General features: G+C 29.8%; 1 protein-coding gene across 1 annotated transcript in view; it reads left to right on the forward strand.

Moving 5' to 3' along the window:
- The window catches only part of LOC111041229 (transient-receptor-potential-like protein), a 48598-nt gene extending 47264 nt beyond the window's left edge, over nt 1–1334 (forward strand). Inside the window, exon 14 of the mRNA XM_022325478.1 lies at nt 551–1334. Coding sequence (XP_022181170.1) covers nt 551–1064 — 514 coding nt within the window. The 3' untranslated portion in view covers nt 1065–1334. The remainder of the gene's footprint in view (nt 1–550) is intronic.
- Nucleotides 1335–19763: the final 18429 nt, after the last annotated feature.

Consider the following 19763-nt stretch of genomic DNA (forward strand, 5'->3'; position numbering starts at 1 on the left):
TGATAACTAATAAGCAATGTTTTTACTAACCTACAGTGTTATTCGCAACTGTCGTTTCCCGCCGTTCGTGTGGACGATTTCTGGAAGTTTTCGAGGGTATAAAATATTACATCAGCTACCCTAATCAAAATTTCGGGGGTGAAAGACCGGTGGCGGTGAGATTTTTAAGGCTATACAATAATATCATATTGCTGCACAGTCAAGCCCAAAAGCAATTTTCCCTGCGTTAAAGTAATTGCCAATGTCGTACATTTTTCCACAGCTCAACTAATTTATATAATTAATTTTAAACTATAACTCCGGTCTCGCCGAATCTATTCTGAGTATAGGTTCGATTTGGAAGACCGGAAATAATGTGTTCTAAATAAATAATTAAATAAATGCATTAGTTTTAATCTCGTACACGATAATAATATATCATTGTTGGTCTGAAAACGAAACCAAACAAACCATAATGTTCTATAATTGTTATTAAAAGTATGCTCGTAATATACCAACTGCATAATTTTATTGCGATAAGTAACAACACTTTATGCTGACTTTTCCACAGCTCGCCGATCGGTACCACGGCCGGGCTCGGGTCCGTCGTCAACAAGCAGAACCTCAAGTGGGCCATGAACGAGGTGTGGGCTTCCCGCGAAAAGCGGTCGTCGGCGAGTCTAGAGCCGGCGGCGGCGAACGCGCAGGCTGCCATTGTCGCGTCGCCGTTGTCGACTTCGTACCCGTTCGAATTGCCGGAGCGCCGGAGCACCCTGCGCGCGCTCATCGATGAGTTCCGCCGCGGCGAGCACCAACTCCACCGCGGGCCCGGCGAGGGCGCTTCGTCGTGGGCGGCCCCGGCGCCGGTCCGCGGGCAACTGCTGAAAGCGCCTCAGCCGCCACGCCAAAGTCCGCAGCTGCAGCCGGCCATGAGGAAATCCGCGTCCGTCTGGTACGCCGCGCCCCCGGCGCCCGACCGGCCGCTGGTCACCCGGATGAGCATGCCCAACCTGAGATCTTCTGGATCCACCGTCGACCGTCGCCAGCAGAACCCGCAGCACCACTCCGGACCCATACTCGAGTGACACCGACACGCATACCAACCGATGCAGTCGCGTGTCCCGGGGATTATTGTTTTCCCCTTTTAAATCGAAGCCAAACTCGACGTGACCTGCCGGTACGGGACGGCTTTACTTGGAAGTGAGTGGGGTTGGGGTTTTGTTACCTTTTTACCACGGTTTATTGGTTTACATAATTGTTCGAATGAATATACATCATCAATAATGTTTAGTAGACATAATGCGATTTGAAAAATTGTTAAAATAAAATAATATAAATATTTTGTTAATTCTGTGGAAGAACTGCATTGTTTTTTATATATACAAAAACGAGGGACACCACCGTAATACTGAGTATAATAAATAGTAAAGTGCTAATAAAAAGCAACGGATATTTATTTTATGCCATCCGAGTACCACCCTACTATTTTTTCTTCCAAGTCAAGCACTTTGTTGCAGTGGCCTCCGATCTGCCGACCATTTATATTATATTACTGCAATTATAGGTCGTATAATATACATACGTAAGACTGCTGTGTGGCTGAGTAAACGGTAAATTGCCATCTATTCGTCTGTCTTTTGATTTCTCCGAAGTTCGGCGGCCTCCGAAAAAACAGAACATTACAGATGGTACACCTGTAAAGCAAAGTTATTAAATTTTGTTTTTCCACGGTTAGAAGTAAAAATTATAGTCGAAAAATTTCTTCCGCATCGGTTGCGCCTGCCAAAATTAATTTCACTAATGTATTCATTCCAATAATAAGAATACTTCTAAAAAAGTGAAATTAAAAAGTGAATTAATATAATATATATTTTCAACTTTGACTATGCCCACAGCTCTTAGTCGTACACTTTTACGTGGGACAAAGTGGTTTAGAGTAGTTTGTGTCAACCGATATTTTCAATTTATTCATGTTGTGTTTGTGAATATATTTTATCTCTTTATAAAGCCAATTGTTCGTACAAACTTAAAACGTTATCTTCCGATTTTATTCAAATGTCTGCGTGTGCTCATGCCCCAGGCAGAAAACTACAGGACACATTCAAGCATAATTGAAGGTAAGTTTAATGTTATACATTATTTGTTTTTCCGCTAAATAGATCACAATATTATAGTTCAGTGAATCACGCGTAACCGTATAGGTATAGGTATACTCTATACTAAGTATTGAATACTCAAACTAATCGGTAGTAACCATTTTCCCCGGAAAAGTTCATCTTTGCTATAGGTATCATTAAACATTTACCTAACACCAATTATTCTAAAAAAATATTTCAAATCATGAAAATATTAATGTCTTTTTCAAAATAAAAACAATGTTCACAGGAAGATTTAAACTTCTACGGTACCTATGTATTATTACCTGTCTTATTCATTTAGACAATTTGTCACTCAGGTTATACAACTTAGAATTGAGCACTTGATGCACTCGGTAAACGTCTGATATTGTTTGGTCTCGTATTTATTATTTAAACACTGTCAATTTTACGTAATTTATGATTAAAAATGTATCATTATTATGTATTTTAATCAGCATACCTATACATGAAACGTTTTATTTATAGCGTTGCCATAAATGTTTTATTAATATATCATTATACTAATATTATATATTCATGTATACATTATTAATATTATGTTTAATACACGATGATTTATGAACAAAACATTTTCTCGATAACATGATTATTCGTGACTATAGTCATAATCTTCCTATAAAAACAAATAAAACGATTGGAAAAACAAATACAGCTCAAATACGATTTTTCACTGAAGAACAATGTGATTTCCGCCGAAACCATTCTACAATAGACACCTTTAAAACTGCATCCTGACACAAGTGATATAAAATATAACATGTCTGTTTGATCTCGTTGGATAAAGAAAAAGCCAATGACATGACATGGCATAACAGAATCCTTAAAATAATCCTAAGAGTAAAACATCAATGGGAAAATCTTTCTCTTTTTAAAAAATGTTTAAGTAACCGCGCATAATGCCGGTCATAGCACTTAATGAGGTTTCTATATCTACCCAACTGAAAATGATATCCCTTAATGATCAGTAATAAGTGTCACAGTGTTTTTATAATAGCAATAACGATATCTCCTGCAAAATACTAAACCACACTAAATATAGATGCTATTATGTTTGCTGACTACTTCCATATGTATTGCAATGGAAAGAGCTTATAAACTATATTTAAATCACTACAAATTCAGTATACATACTCTTAAAAACTGATCCGATGAAACTGTCTTTAAATTTTACCCTACCAAAAGTCAATGCATCATTTTTTATTTTAAACCAGAAAAAAATAAACAGCTATTTCTAAATAATGCATCAATCCTTATATTTAAAACCATAAGAATAGTATACAAATAATATTCGAGAACAATCTCAATAATAGACATTTCATTTGAAACAATTAAAAAACTAATACGGAAATAAAATTAATGTAATCCTATCCAAAATCAAATATGGTTCACAAATATACATCATAAATAAACCCAAACTTCTCAAACTATTGGACCCATTTCACAACGTGACAATTCAAGCTTCAGGACAAGCAAAATTGACAGCATTTTAAAATTACGGCAGAAAAAAAATACCTAGGTTAGGTAATTAAATACCTCATACAATCAAAAAATGACACACCGCCAATTTCGACAGACGATAAGACATCGCAATCACCCGCATCAGAATAATCGGACACTCCTTCATCACACATTCATATTTAATTACTTAAGAACGCCAACCAATACCTAACCTACAGCATAACACTAAAAACTAATAAAAAAAAAAATATGCCTAATATACGAATTTCAATGACAGGCTATGTTATATGTATAAATAATAAATGTATTAATGTTTCATTATTTAAAAATATTAAGATCGGTGATTTTGAATGCTTCGTATATTATATTTAATAAAAAACAAATCAATGTTAATACGACAACAACTTTAGATAATAGGATTTATTTTCTCGTCAAGAAAATAATACGTTTGCATTTTACGGCTGCGACGACCCAAAGTTTTGCGGTTTTACCCGGGTTTAAAGGTTTTGCTGTTATCATAATATAAATATAAGTATAGGTATTGCAGTGGTTCCGTATGATGAAAAACCGCCGACTGTCTCGATTATTATGATATACATATTATATATATGCACTTGCACACTTTCTGTGCACCTACATATTTATGTGTGATACGAATCATAGTATTTTATAATTATAGATAGATTATTATTATTATTATTATTATTATTATTATTATTACCTGCTACCTGCAGTACATGCATATAGTGCGGATTCGTAATGGTATTTCAATTTTATTCGTTGTACCTACCTTTATCATAATCATTGGCCCAGGCGCGTGTTCAAAAAAATACATATCAAATTTGTCTGTTTGAATTTTTTTTTCGTTTTTGCATTCAGAAAATGACGAAGCGCACGAGCACGCGTTACACAACGTTATATATAGTAATACCTTAAAACATTAAAATTATAATATAATATCCACCAAAGTGTTATCAAACGAGAGTTTTTGTTTTATGCGAACAGATAAAAATGTTACTAGCTTATAATAATACTAATAATTATTCTTGACAGATAAAATAGCGACAAGGACACAGATTTGTAAATTTCATACCCTCGGATACGAAATTAGCTCCGAGCCAGACACTGTAAAATTAGAGACAAACCAGTTATTTTTACAACCCGATCCAGCGAATAGCGGCGTATCAAAGGGATACATTAATTTATAAACCGAACAATTAAAAAAAAAAGACTAGCTAGTGTAAAAAAAAATCGTCAGCATAACGTTGCCAAATCATACATGTTTACATACAGAAATTAAATTGTTATGTGCTCAGATGAATTTGCGTATTGTCACTCCAAAGATTTTGTTACATTATAAGCTCGCCCTTTATCACGCCAGTATTAGTATTGGATGAAACTTACTCGAGCTAAACAAAAATGTACCTCTGACTGAGATTACATCAAGTTAAGAAAACATTAAAATTAAAATGTATGGGAAATTAAAAATACAAATTTTTTTTACCTATACTCATCATAATAGTTATAATTCATGAAAAAATAACTATTTTATAGTATATTGTAATATCACCAGTGTTGAATAATTACACTGCAACGCAATTATTGTATTATAGTATATGATTATATAGTTTACATTTTACAAGACCTCAATGACGGACATAGTCAATTGATATTATCAGTGCCAAAAAAAAAACGTCACATGCATCTAAAAAATAAAAAAGTTTGATTAACAAACTTATTATACATTCATAACATTTAATATGATGAATCGATCATTACGAATTCGTATCTTGAGCTCTATAATAATTGTGAGGAAAAAAAGATGCCAATACATATGATAAAATGTGTTATAGGTATTTAATAACAATAATAATAATTTATCATATTATAGGTAGGTATAATATAATAATATGCCTCTTTGCGTTCACCCGTAAAATTCCTTTTCTATCCTGTTTTGTTATTCTTATTTGTCTTCAATACGTACAATTCCAAATTCCAAAACAATAGCGTTATAATATAGTATTGTGTGTAATAAGAAATAATACTAAGAATTGATTAATTTAAATAAATTGATATTATTTAAAACCTATTAAACAGTATAATCAGTTTTTATTAAATACTTCTATATATATATATATATATATGGGTGCATAATCCAGTCTAGCTCTTGTGTAAATTGTAAACGTTTCTCGTACAAGATGAGCCCTGCGGAGACAGGTGAATGGCGTATATAATTCAAGGATCAAATCATATCGTCTTAAGCGTCGCCGCCATGCGCCACTTCAGAGCTTGCAGGTGTATTAAATTAAATCCCATAAAACTGTGAGACGCCGATCGTTAATTTTTTACATTGCATGAGTCGCATCACCAGTGCAAGTGCAGGGCGAGTGCATTAGAGGTTTTATGCGTAGGCAACATTTATAATATTTACTTAAATGAGTCATTGATATATGGTCTTAATAATTGTACACTGTACATATTATAACGTTAACGATTATTCAACACAAAAACAAATTTCGGCGAAATCGAAATATTATTTATAATTATTAATAAGTACAATAATTTAGTGCAGGTCAAAAACCGGTAACACATACTCGTATCGGGATACGTACTCAGGTAATAATATATGAAAATAACAACATCTAAGATGACTAAAAACATTGCTGAACTGAATTTTTTATTATTTGGAAAACCGGCAAAAACTTACGACAGCGACGTCGGAAATACCTTCAAACAGATTAATTGCCTGTCAACTTGGTAAACGAAGAAAGTGAAATAAAAAATGACCTGATATATATATATAACGATAACTGCCCCACTTTCATAAAAAGTCCATGGTCAAATATTATTTACGCAAAATCTAATAATTCGAAATATTGTCACGCTAAATACATCCTGGCTCCTATAGCACACTATTGTACAATGTGTAGCCCACACGGTGAGGGTAGTTATTATGACATTTAGTATTAGCAGCTATTCGATTTGTATACAAACGTACAATTGCGTCAATTGTATTTTCATTAATTAAAACACAATTTACCAGTAGAGTTTCCTTCGCAATCAAAAGTATATAATTTGCATAATAGATAATGGGTATATTACACTATTTTATCAAACTCATATACAAATCAAACAAAATAAATACCTAACAATGCAATTTTTATATCGCATATGTGTTATAAATAGATTAGAAACAGAACTAAACATTTGAAAAATTCCCTTATTGGTGCACCGACTTGATAATTTACCTACATCGTTTTGAACTAGATTTTACCTTGAAGTCATATGTATATTATGTTATAACTTTTATTGTACAATACATAATATTATCTAACTACATACCTAGTCGTGAACTTGAATCACATATATTGTTATTCATACATCTTAATATCGAATCATTAGATTATTTTAATAAATCATAATTGTATGGGTTTTTAGAAAAAGGTCCAATACAATCAAATGCGAATTGAGAGAAGAAGCTGCACTATTTATAAAATATTTATGTCTCGACTAGAAAACCACTATATAATAGTATCCGCTTATAAAATGGCTTATCCCTTCATCGATTATTAATCCACACCGCAAATTCGGGAGAAACTTAATAAATTAATAGCTGTACAATAATGTATTTTAACTTGTACCTGAAGTTTAACATAGGGACAATAACCTTGCAGTAGTGGTTTCAAACCTAATAATATTATTATAGTCTTAGTTCATACAATCATATAAAGGGAATTAATTTTTATTTTAATGTCTATTTTGATTCTTGTAAACTACCCAATTAGATAAAAGTTTTAGTGCAAGTTTCAATTTTTTATTTCAATGAGTATAACTTTTTCTAAAAACCATTTTTTTTCGTTTCAGTTTAGATTTTAGCTTCTAATAATAAAGCACGCACATTCTATAAATACATTAAGTAGGTAAATTTAGCTATAGATTTCAAATGATAGTTCAAGTTTCCACTAACATAATTTACCTACCTAACGTAAACGTATTTTGTGTTTAATAATTTTAATTAAAATTTAACGGTACTACCTATACATAATTCGTAGCAGTTTTTCAACAACGAATTATCATTAATTCGTAAAGTATCCAATTACTCGTGGATAAGTAAATTATTTAATCGGGAAACAAGTTTAATATGCTTTTAGTGGTTAACACTCACGTAGTCACGTTAATCAAAATGTGATAAATTTAATAATTACAAATTCATATTAACAATATAATATATGAATTCTTGAATAATTCTAAAAGCCTGTGAATGCATACGCGCGAGCTGGCTGATATCTCTACACACTATATATATATTATATATGGAAGCGTTGCATCGTCATATTGTAGCTGCATATATGTAGGTACATACTATTATAACAATGACAATTGTACGTGAAATTTTTTTAATGCTTAACACTGTAGTATCGAGCTGCAGTCGTGTATGTTGCAGTATATTATAAAATTGACGGACAAGACATTTCTTGTGGCCGAACAACGAACGATATAGATATTACCCAGATATTTATCAAAATACGTCACTGATTTTGGTAGTTTGAATTCCGACGACCGTCCGCATGGGTTAAGGCACTAGGAGGTCGCCACGTGGCGGAGGTAGCACTCAGGACTTATATATTGTATGCTAAAATTAAATTCGCAATCACTACGACGAAAACACAAACTTCGTCTGGGATCGCGACAGTATGGTTAAACAAAATAACATAGTATACACAATTTAACAATCTCCAGCTCATCCTCGCATAAACGTTTTTAAAGATTTGTTGAATGCAGTTGGAGATAGATAGCTTTATAGATAACTCTACTTGAATTCGCTTACATATATTATAGTAAAAAAAAAACGATTATGGAAAATAACAAGTTCACTGCGATGTCAATACATACTATTGTTACTGTACATTTTTAATTTTAACCTTTAAAGGATAATTCACCTAAAAATCAATTCCCCCAAAATTACAACCAGAAAGTTATTAAAACAATTTTTTACAATTTAACATATTTTTTAATATTTCTACTTTAGTCTCAAAACTGTGTCAATATAATACACGGCTAATAAAATTATTTTAAATGTTATATATAATTTTATTTTAACCAACAAAATATGAGTAAAATAAAGATAATTAAACTAAGGATAAATAATATATAGACATAGTATGTACTTTTAGATCGCAATCACGTTAAGACAATATGAATTTAACACTGCATTTTATAATCTTTTTTATATTTAGTAATAATTTGGTATAATTCATATTAATATTATATCGAATTCATAACACTATCAAAATTATAAATTCTTATGTAATATTATTATTTTGTTAAAATAAATAATAAATCGGGATTTATATTATAATAAGCAAAATGAGATTAGGTATCATTATAATATACACTTGTTTTAGTATTCTTAAATGTGAATATTATAATTTGTACATAAAGATTAAATGATTAACATGGAGAACTAAATCAGAGCATGAAAAAAAATACAATAATAAACAATTGTTATTTATTTACATAATATTATAATCACCAAGACTCATAACACAGTTATAAGTATTATTACAGATTAATCAAAAACTATAAGGACCTACCACAACAATATTTGTGAAGTTTTTCCATGATAATATAGTTATAACCATAATAACTGTAATATGTTATATATATTTATATATTGTATTATTGTACTTTAGCGCTCGTGGACTGTATATTAAATCGAGATCGAATACGTTCAGCCTCGATCCCATTGCATTTAATTACCTATACATGTATTATATATAATTATATCGTAACACCATTCATAAAACCAAGTACCAACGTTAAATTAAAACTTTATGTCAAAAATTAATCATCAATCAATATTAGAAAGGTACAAAAAAATTATTAAAAGTTAAAAAATTCGAATTCAATATGACTGTTTACTATTTACACAATTACACTTAAGAGGACCTGTTGAGTTTGTACTTTCCGTCCAACAAACTTATGACGTGGCAAATTTTCGTTCACTAGTTTCAATAGTGTGCTGTTAATTTTGATACTAGAGTGAATTGACCTATTACCAAACGTTTAGGTGAGAACATTATCTGTGCTTAACCGTCAACTATTTTTTCGATATTTTAATTTTCAAACAAGAAATGGTTATGTGAAATATTAAAAATTAAAGATGATCATATATCGCTTGAAAATTAAAATATCGAATAAAAGCCGACGTCTAAGCACGAATAATGTTCTTATCTAAAAGTTTGATGATAGGTAAATTCGCTCTTATATTGAAACTTATTGCACCCTATTGAAACTAGTGAACAAAGATTTACTGTGTCGTACGTGTTTAAGACGGAAATAACATATGCATAGGTAGCTCTCCTGACAGTATATGAACAAGAACTACGTTATTATAATTTATAATCTGAATAATCTGGTGCCGTTTCCTTAAATTGTAAAACAATAATTGGCATTCAATTAACGTTTTTAGATTAAATTTCATTAATTATGTTTGCTATAATTTTGTTTCTTTTTTTTTTGATGGAGATATTATCACGAGCCATACAAAAAATTCTAAAAATAACATACACGTAGCTTTAATATATACAGCAGTGTACGTATTTTTAAGATTTTTATTACCTCATAGAACAATGTTTACAAATAAGTAGGGGATAGAAAGCTGCTAAGAAGCTGTCCAGAAGCTAAAATACCAATCACTAATACGTACAAATGAAATTATAAAAAAGTGAGTAGTACACTGCAAGTATATTGGCTCCATTGCATTTTAAATGTTGTAATAATGCTAATTTTTTTTATATTCCACACTTTTCCAAAAAACAATTCAGTAACTTACATAGATGATTGTCATCTGTAGTAGTATATTATGTTTTTATCCGTGTATAGCAACCAAGTATTGCCTAAAAAAAATAGTATTTTTTTCTAAAATAAACTATAAATTATATTGTACAACGTTTAATTACTTAATATATGAAATATAAATAACAATAATAATATTAATAAACGATATTAATAATTGCTCATAGTGTATATGATAAGGTGCCTCAAAGAAACATTATTGTATAAACAGAACACTAATAGAACAATTTAACTTTATGTGTTTTATACGTGATGTTCTCAAATAAAGTCATAATGCAATAAAATCTAATCGAATAATTAGTTTAATGGTTATTATTGTTTACACAATGAAATATATTATAGTTTCACTATACATATTTAATATTTATATACCGATATTAATAGCTGACAAGGAAAACGTTTTATTGCCTGTAAAGATTTTTTTTAATTTTTAAAATTTTTAAAATTTTTTTTTTTGGCGGTAGCACCTAACCAAAACAAAAACTAATGAGAGCACCAACCTAACTTGGTAAGTGAATATGGCTACGATTGATTTCGTAGTTTCCGAAATTACCGAGTACCAACGAACCCATAATAATTTGTATGTGTTTTATGTTTCTTTGATTTTATAATAATAATATCAATAATATACATTGCAATTCTTTATTCCCATTTACCAATATTTGTAGACCTTTTTATGAATTTAATTTTTATGTATTAATAATTCAAGATAACTGTACAACCAAATTGACTTCAATAAATTTTCCTAATTTCCTTAAACTATAGAAAAAAACTAATTTAATTTAGATGTATAAATAGTTTTAAATCAATTTTTGGTTATTATATTTTATATTTTTATAGTTATATAATATTTTGTTGTTTTAGACTTTGTGTTATTGAATAATGGTTATAAATACATTTGTATAGCATGAGAATTTAACAATTGTTAAGACTTAAGTATTCGTATACCTACATATTGTTCAATACTTGTGTATACCACCATAAGTTATTTCAATAGAATTACATTTGAAAAGATATTAATTATCTGATGGTTATATGATTTTAAAAGTGTAAGATTAATATAGTATAATATATTTTATTAATGCATGATGTTCTCTTTACCTATAATCGGTGAAGACCGTTAGAGTATTTTAAGTTTGCGAAAAAATGGAGACAATATCTATAGTTACGTGGTTTGGTGGCTATAAAATAAATTACAAGGAAAAATAAAATCAAACTATTTCAACAATGACATTTTACGAAAAAGTCGAATTTTAATAATTTTTTTTAGTAAATAAACTATTTATTCAGGTCACGGTGAGCTGATTTTGAACTTTAAATAACATCCGAAAATTACATATAAAAATATTCAGAAGTATGTGATATATAAACAGGGTGATCACCAAGTACACCTTCATATTCCTTTAATAGTTTATTTAATTATTTTGTTCACATTTAACTATATAAGACCATATTTTCAAATTCTTGAGATTTTTTGTGCTGCCTACTTAAGAAATTTCCCGATGACGATACATACTTCGGTTTTTAAAATGAAAACCTCCCTTTTCTGCTATAAATTATTTAGTGGATAATTATTTTAAAAATGTTGATATACTTCACTCAAAATCCGAACGAGTAGTCCCTCACTTTCTCGGTTATTAAAATTATTAGATATAGGAACTAGATTGTTATATAATTAGATAATAATCCCAAAAGTTGGTTTTACAAAAATATAAAAAAGATTTTAAATAATTTTTTTTTAATTAATTACTGACGTTTTTAAATCACTATAAAGTCATCTTCCAAACCCATTCAAAATTGACTTATAATCTTAAGTTAAATAACTCAAAAACAACTAGTCTGGATTTTGATTTTTATAAGTCTAAATGTTAAGAAAAATTTTCTGCTAAATAATGTACAGTAGAAAAGGGGTTCTCATTTGAGAAGCAAAAGTTTGTATATCCACATGACACTCCTTAAGCAGTACAAAAAATTTCAAGAAATTGAAAATATGGTCCTCAAGTATATTTTAAAATTTTAAAAACAATATTTTGAATGACTACTATAGACTACTGAAGAAAAAAGGGAGTGAGAGTGCTTGATGAATCACTCTGTATACATTTATCACAACTTCTGAAAATAGAGTTTTTGAAATCGGAATCCAATCCGATCTACATAACATCTTCATATTTCAAATTAAAAAAAAATTATCGAAATCTGACACTACTTACGAGGCATGAGAGTTTTTCCAGTAAGTCGAGTTTTTGAACTAAAATAGTCGTCGATTCTCATACCATTATCCATAGTTTTTGTACACAAACATGACACTATAATTCCAGTTTTTTTAGAAATTTCGCCACGTGGGTGGCTATAATTTGTCAACAATTACGGTTCTAAGTTTATGCTGGCCCCAACAAGTCTGTTGTTTCACGTCAAAACATCTGTAATTTTTGTTTTCATCAATCATCATTATGTAATGTATACATAAAGTCTTATCACTTTGCCGCACGTTAACCAATAATTAGATTAAACAAAAAGCGACACTCGTCAAATAATATTTGCATTGTACATGTCTACAACTTCCATTGTATTTATATAAATAAATAACAATATCTACGTACGTTAAATGGTAAAAGTGTAAATTAACACATCATACGATGATAGTCTGTACATTTGTAGGTACCTAGCTATTATGTTTAAGAGGACGCAAGACGCAGTGTGCCACCTTGGGGTCTAGTTATCTCTGCAGTTTTTTTCTCCACACGCTTAACATAAATGTCAAAAACAAGATCACGATTATTATATTATGAAATAAATATTTTATATTATAAATTTTTTATTACGTACGGGTGACTTTATTTATATCAGAGTTTTTCTTGTTCTAAGACTGATAGTGATTGCTGTGAAAAAGTGTTTGTTTTTGTAGAACGCTTGTTTTGCTATTTTACACTTTATGTCCGTTCTGTTTAGTAATAATATGGTAATAAGTTTAGTATCTGAAAAATATTTATCTACTGGAATATAATAAAGTACATACGATAATACTAAATGCGATTGGAAAAAATACGCCGAGAAACACCCGAAAACATCGTTTTATTAAAACGGTGAGTATAATACTAAAAACACACTCAAGCTTTTATATTTTATTATGAAATTCATGAAATTGTTTCTATTATAATAGGTAATTATAAATAACGTGTGAAAATTTTTTTTTTTTTACTTATACAATCTATATAATATTTAGTATAATAAGCATTATAGATGGTTAGAAAGAAGACAAAATATAACAGAGGGACTTGAGTGGAGAAGCCGTCCACTGGCGACACTCCGGAGTGTAAAGAATAGTGACGAAAAATACGCAGTTTGGCATTCAATACGGTATTCATTTTACTCTTTGGGTAATCACGATTCACGACCACTGTTTAATTATAATAATATTATTATTATATTTGTTATGGTGTTTGTCATTATATTTGGATTGTTATGGCTTTCTGTGTTTTTCAAGCGTATAAATGTAATTGTAAATTTATTAAATTTAACCACTGTAAAACTGACACACAAAATCCATATCTTCATAGATTGTACAAACATTAAACGCGATTGATGGACTTAATTCAAATATAGAAACTACATTACATAACTAGTAAGTAAGGCGTAACACGACGACAATTGATGGTACAGATAAATCTGTTTATTATGTGCACACGTGCCTAAATATTTTGCTTAAGTTGAACTTATCTCACAGGTTGGTGTCAGTCGACAGGTCAAAATCAAATGACAACACCAATTATCATACACATATTTCATTAGCATGTGGTAAATAAAATTCAATTGATGTGTACAGCCTAGAAAATTCAGATGTACCTAATCGTATACTATATCTCATACTATATTGCGGTCGAGATTAGTTTTGCACTAGAAAATTCAAAAGCTTCAATATGAATACTATGTGTAATTTATTTTTATATAAAACATTGATTAACTACCTATACTATACACCATTCCTTGTTCGATAGATTAAAGGCTAATTATTTAGTACCTTACTCATACACAAAGTATTCACTAATAAGTAATAATGGTATGAATAATAATATTATAACCTTTCATTGCATCAATATGCCTTGTTATAAAATAAAATAAAAGTACGATATATATTTATTATAATTTTAGTATAGGTACTCAAGTAAAATGTTTCCGCTGTAGACACGCACGTTGTACTGTACCTAACCTGCCTACACCTTTGATGCAAACCAGCGGTACCTATCGCTAAAACCAATTAATTATGTGATGTCATATATATTATTTTATGCCACACGTTAAAAAATCATTATACTTATTTAAATGTATCAGTGGTGGCTGAAACGTTCAATAATTTGAGCCATCATGCAGGTGATGCATTATTTTCACGTAGGTATCGACAAACGATATAGTGGAGTAAAATACTTTTTAAAAAAAATTATGAAATAATAAATAAATAATAAAATTGACGGGAATGAAACAGCGGACTGTTGGTTTCATTTATATTTTTGTTGCACATGAACCCAATATTGTAATAATGATTCATCATTAAAGCTTTCGAATAATTTATGGCTTTGTTCGACGAAGGTACAAAATCAAAAACGTATACGTAATATGATAATCAAAGAGCACCTGCCGAGCTTTAAATGACTTAGTCTAGTTCGCCGTACGCGTATACAAGACGTTATACCTATAAACCTCAGCGACCACAGTGATAATAACAAACCGTAAGTGCATAATGATTTATATTTTTTTAGATTTGTCTATACATAAATATTTTGATTTTCGGGTCAACCACATATTGAGGTCAGAACACTCTGAACATATTATTATTACCGTCGTTGATTAGTGTATAATATGAACATATAATAATGCGATCATATTTTTATAGGTCTTGCAGTGTCACCACTCACACGATCAAGCCGAGGTGTCAGGATCACATTACAATAATAATAATAATTATAATATAATATAACAACGTGGACGTGCGTGCGATAAGTACTCTATAATAATGGTGACAGTCGGTTATCGCGATTCACTATGTATCAAAATATATGCTATCGGTAGACGCCTTGCATTGTCGAGTTGTAGATAGATTTACCTACTTATGGCACCAATGTTATCTCTACAATTATAATAATATAATAGAGAACTGTCTAAAAGCTGAAAATTAGGTTTTTTTTATTATTATTGAAGAAATATTAACATAAATAAATTATTACATTTTTGTTATGGAGGATGAAACGTAGATAGTCTTTAGGAGAATTAGATTAGTCTAATTATTATTATGAGTTTTAAAACAAATTTTAACTACTGAAGAAAAAAAGTTTAAAAAGTGTAGTTCGACGTTGTATAATTTTACATGCCACAGTTGGTGTAGCATTGTGTTATATCGATACATTTTTTTTAATGGTTTGATAGAAATTGTGAACATTCCCCACGTTAAGCTATTTTTTTCTCTCATTTATAGTTGTATCTAAACGCGTTATACTCAGCTGTTAAACTATATATTACCAGAGGACCACTATTAATTATAATATTATATCGTTTAATTATATTAGTAACTACTAGTAAATAATTAATAAAATCTTCCGATCTCATCAGTATAATATTGAGTATACACGTATAGTACATTACATAAAATAACATGTTTTCAAGTAGTGGGTATTTTTTTTTGTTCTTATAATTATCTTTTAATAATTATTAATTATTAATTAAATAATCATTACTGTACAAAGAAAATATACCTTATAACTCCTTCTGAGTCACGCAAAAACAAGTGATCTGTAAACAAAAATTCTAGTACCCATTCTACGTTATTGCATTATACACACTTTTCATTACCTACATGTAATACATTATTTTCAATTCAAAGTATAAAATTATGCAACTTGAATTCCTAAAGGCTATATCATGGTGTGCGTTGTTCATTTTATCCCGACTTGTTGCAAAAAAATCTATTTGCACCGAGTAACAAATTACGGTTTTGAATGCAAATTGAAAATTATTCTTGTGTCTCGTCCACAATTTATTGATCTACATCATAATAATATTTATTATTATTATTACTATACATTAGGTGTACGGGTGTACCTAATATCTAATAAGTTATAACTGTGATAAATTCGCAATCGGTATTCAGAACAGTTGGTATAATATGTATTTACAGATGTTAAGAAAAGAACAAATATCCAAAAATGTTTATAGAAGATATTACCTAGGTACATTATAATTTATAGATGAGAAATGCATTTAATCAACTTTTTCACTTCCTTTTCACTCAGTTCCATTCGTAGTAAATATACAATAGAGCTTTTGTATTTATATTTGTCGCAAATAAAACTTATATAATATATAACGATACCTGTAGTACAACCCATTGTTTAAAACTATTTGAAAAAATTAACAATATTGTAATTTATTTATCTAATATCTAAAAGTACTTTAATTTAAATAATTCAAAAATGTTTAGTTGTTTAAAACTAATACTATTCTACTCGCCCATTACAACTTAAATGTATTTTGATTGTGGTCTTAATATTGAATTTATTTTTAATCTTCGAATTTATCTGTACTAGTGTAGTATGTTTATATTTAATATATTATATTATATAATTGTAGGTATATGAAATATTACCAAAACAAAATCATCTCTTAAATAATAATTAATACGCATATGCAAAAGGTAAATGCCGCCTATCTCAGCTCATTTTTGAATCTTGGGTCGCTTATAATCTCGAGTGAGTCGCCAACAAACTACAACTGGTATAATATTTTGACTTTAAAACTACCAATAACCAATAGTTAAAAGAAAAATTGTACACAACATCTTTACGTAAATGATTATCTTGACTAAAACATTAAGTAGTGATTATTATTTATAATGTTTTACTTACTGTATATTGATCTTGAAGGCTATAGGTGTATCTTATACTCGATGACGATCAGACATTAAATAAAATGGTTTGCACTCAAGAGATCACATGGAAAATGTCTTACATATATGGGTAGTTTATACAATAATATACATTTACGCGAAGGTTGAAAAACGAGGACACTGTTATACGCGTTTCCTAGCAAGTCGTGGTATGTCGCATTTACTGCAGGCGACTATGACGAGAATTTCATCCTGTACCGATTTCAAAAACTATAACATTTTTATGTAGTTACGTCTTGCATCCATCTTCAGTAAGTATACTTAAGAATATTAATTTTTTTAAAGACACAAATACACAACATCAGCTATTCCACTTAAATAACCAACGGTCGAATTAAGTTGTTTCTGACTGAAACAACCAGTTGCATGATATTGGCTAAGTACCCAAATATTCTCGAAAAAAATTGATCCCAATCAATTCCTTCTGGCTATCCCCTTAAAAAGATGAAAAGACACATAGTTTTTTCAGTCGACCTGGTGTAGTGACCAATATGCCTATTCACCGCCTTTTTTCTAATCTAAAACCCTAAAAGCAACTGATATTTGTAACCGAAAAAAATATAGCAATTTCCGATTATTTATTTCTTATCCAATTGTTTCTTAAAAATCAAATATTTACTTCCTCGCTGTAATACCGTTGGCTCCAATATATAAGTATTTGTACAATATTAATGTGACATAAGTGCATTATACGTCTAAATGTTAAGAAAAATGTTCTGCTAAATAATGTACAGTAGAAAAGGGGTTCTCATTTGAGAAGCAAAAGTTTGTATATCCACATGACACTCCTTAAGCAGTACCTACAAAAAATTTCAAGAAATTGAAAATATGGTCCTCAAGTATATTTTAAAATTTTAAAAACAATATTTTGAATGACTACTAGACTACTGAAGAAAAAAGGGAGTGAGAGTGCTTGATGATACGATAAACGATTTAAAACATAATTATCAAGGTCTAGGTGACTAGTTAAAATTTAATTATTTTTATTCATAATTAATATAAATATTATACAATAATATTAGGATATACTGATTTAGTATAATATAAAAATTAACCTAACCTTTGAAATGAATGTGAGAAACCACGATGTACACACCTATCATACTATTTTCGTCTAAAATAATTTTTGGTGTGATTTGTTTAATCTGAACAGCGATAGGTCGCCGCGGAAGTCTAATTTATTACAGAAAATATATTATAACTATTTTTCATTAGAAACAACAAAATACCCGATTACTGCATGTACCTCACACGTGTCGAAATGTATTATATTAGTATGTTCGGTATAATAATATTGTAGGTAAAGTTGGTATAGGTAGTAACGTGTACAAGAGGCTAATTTCTATATTATACGGTGTTTCGCACGCGCGATAAGTAAACTCGCTAATATACATCAATTATAAACTAATAACGATATAATATATTGGGTAATAATAATTAAAGAATAAAGAAGTTTTATTATTATATTTCGTGATTATTATTGCACTTGCGAATAAGACTAAACGATGAGTGATGGTGCCTACAACGTCGACCAATAAGAATCCCGAAAGATAATTTGACTTTAAGTCTGATACATATATAATATTGTGTATATAATATAGTGATATACTGTGCATTATGATTTTCTAATTGACTAATTACGTTTGGCATCATTATTTTAATCAACGATATATTTATAATCCCGAGATTGTATACGGAATTCAAAAACAAAAAACGAATAATGATTTGTTAATATTTTTTTATGGGAATTTAGTTGTGTTTATTTAAAAGCTGTTACTTACATAACCCTCGGCCCACAGTTTGCTGCAATACCTAATCAAAAACCATATGTTTTTACTTTTTATATAAATAAACATTATATTTTGAATCGTTTGAATTTCGGATGCGTGAGTTTAGAAATAAATGTTAATAATGTTGTATATTTTTTAAATTTAAATTTAGTTGTTTCGTAGTTAACCAGTGGCGCCATTTATAAGTTTTTTTTAAATACTCGTGGTTTTAAGTGGGTCCTCTCTATTTTTGTAGATCACATTGCAAATTCGATCCAAGGGGTATCCACGCCGCAGTCCAAAATGCTATTCTAAACAAGCAAAATATGTGTATAAAAACCTCCCACCGGTCATTTTTTTTTTTTTTAATTGTTTGTTTTCATAAGCGGCGAGTGTGCACAGGTCGGAACAACTTTTTTTTCCAATCATTTTCGGAGAGACCAATGAAAGATTAAAAAATATGATGACATACATTTTTTTTAAATAGTTTGAGTTGCATGAAAAAATGTTGATTTTTTTTAAAGTGTTCTGTGAAAAAATCTATGGAATAATCGTGGCCCGTGGGCCATTGAATCATGTTCGGGAGACCGTTATAATATAGCTCGG

This window comes from Myzus persicae, unplaced genomic scaffold (assembly GCF_001856785.1).
Source record: "Myzus persicae strain clone G006 unplaced genomic scaffold, MPER_G0061.0, whole genome shotgun sequence".
Lineage (NCBI taxonomy): Eukaryota > Metazoa > Arthropoda > Insecta > Hemiptera > Aphididae > Myzus > Myzus persicae.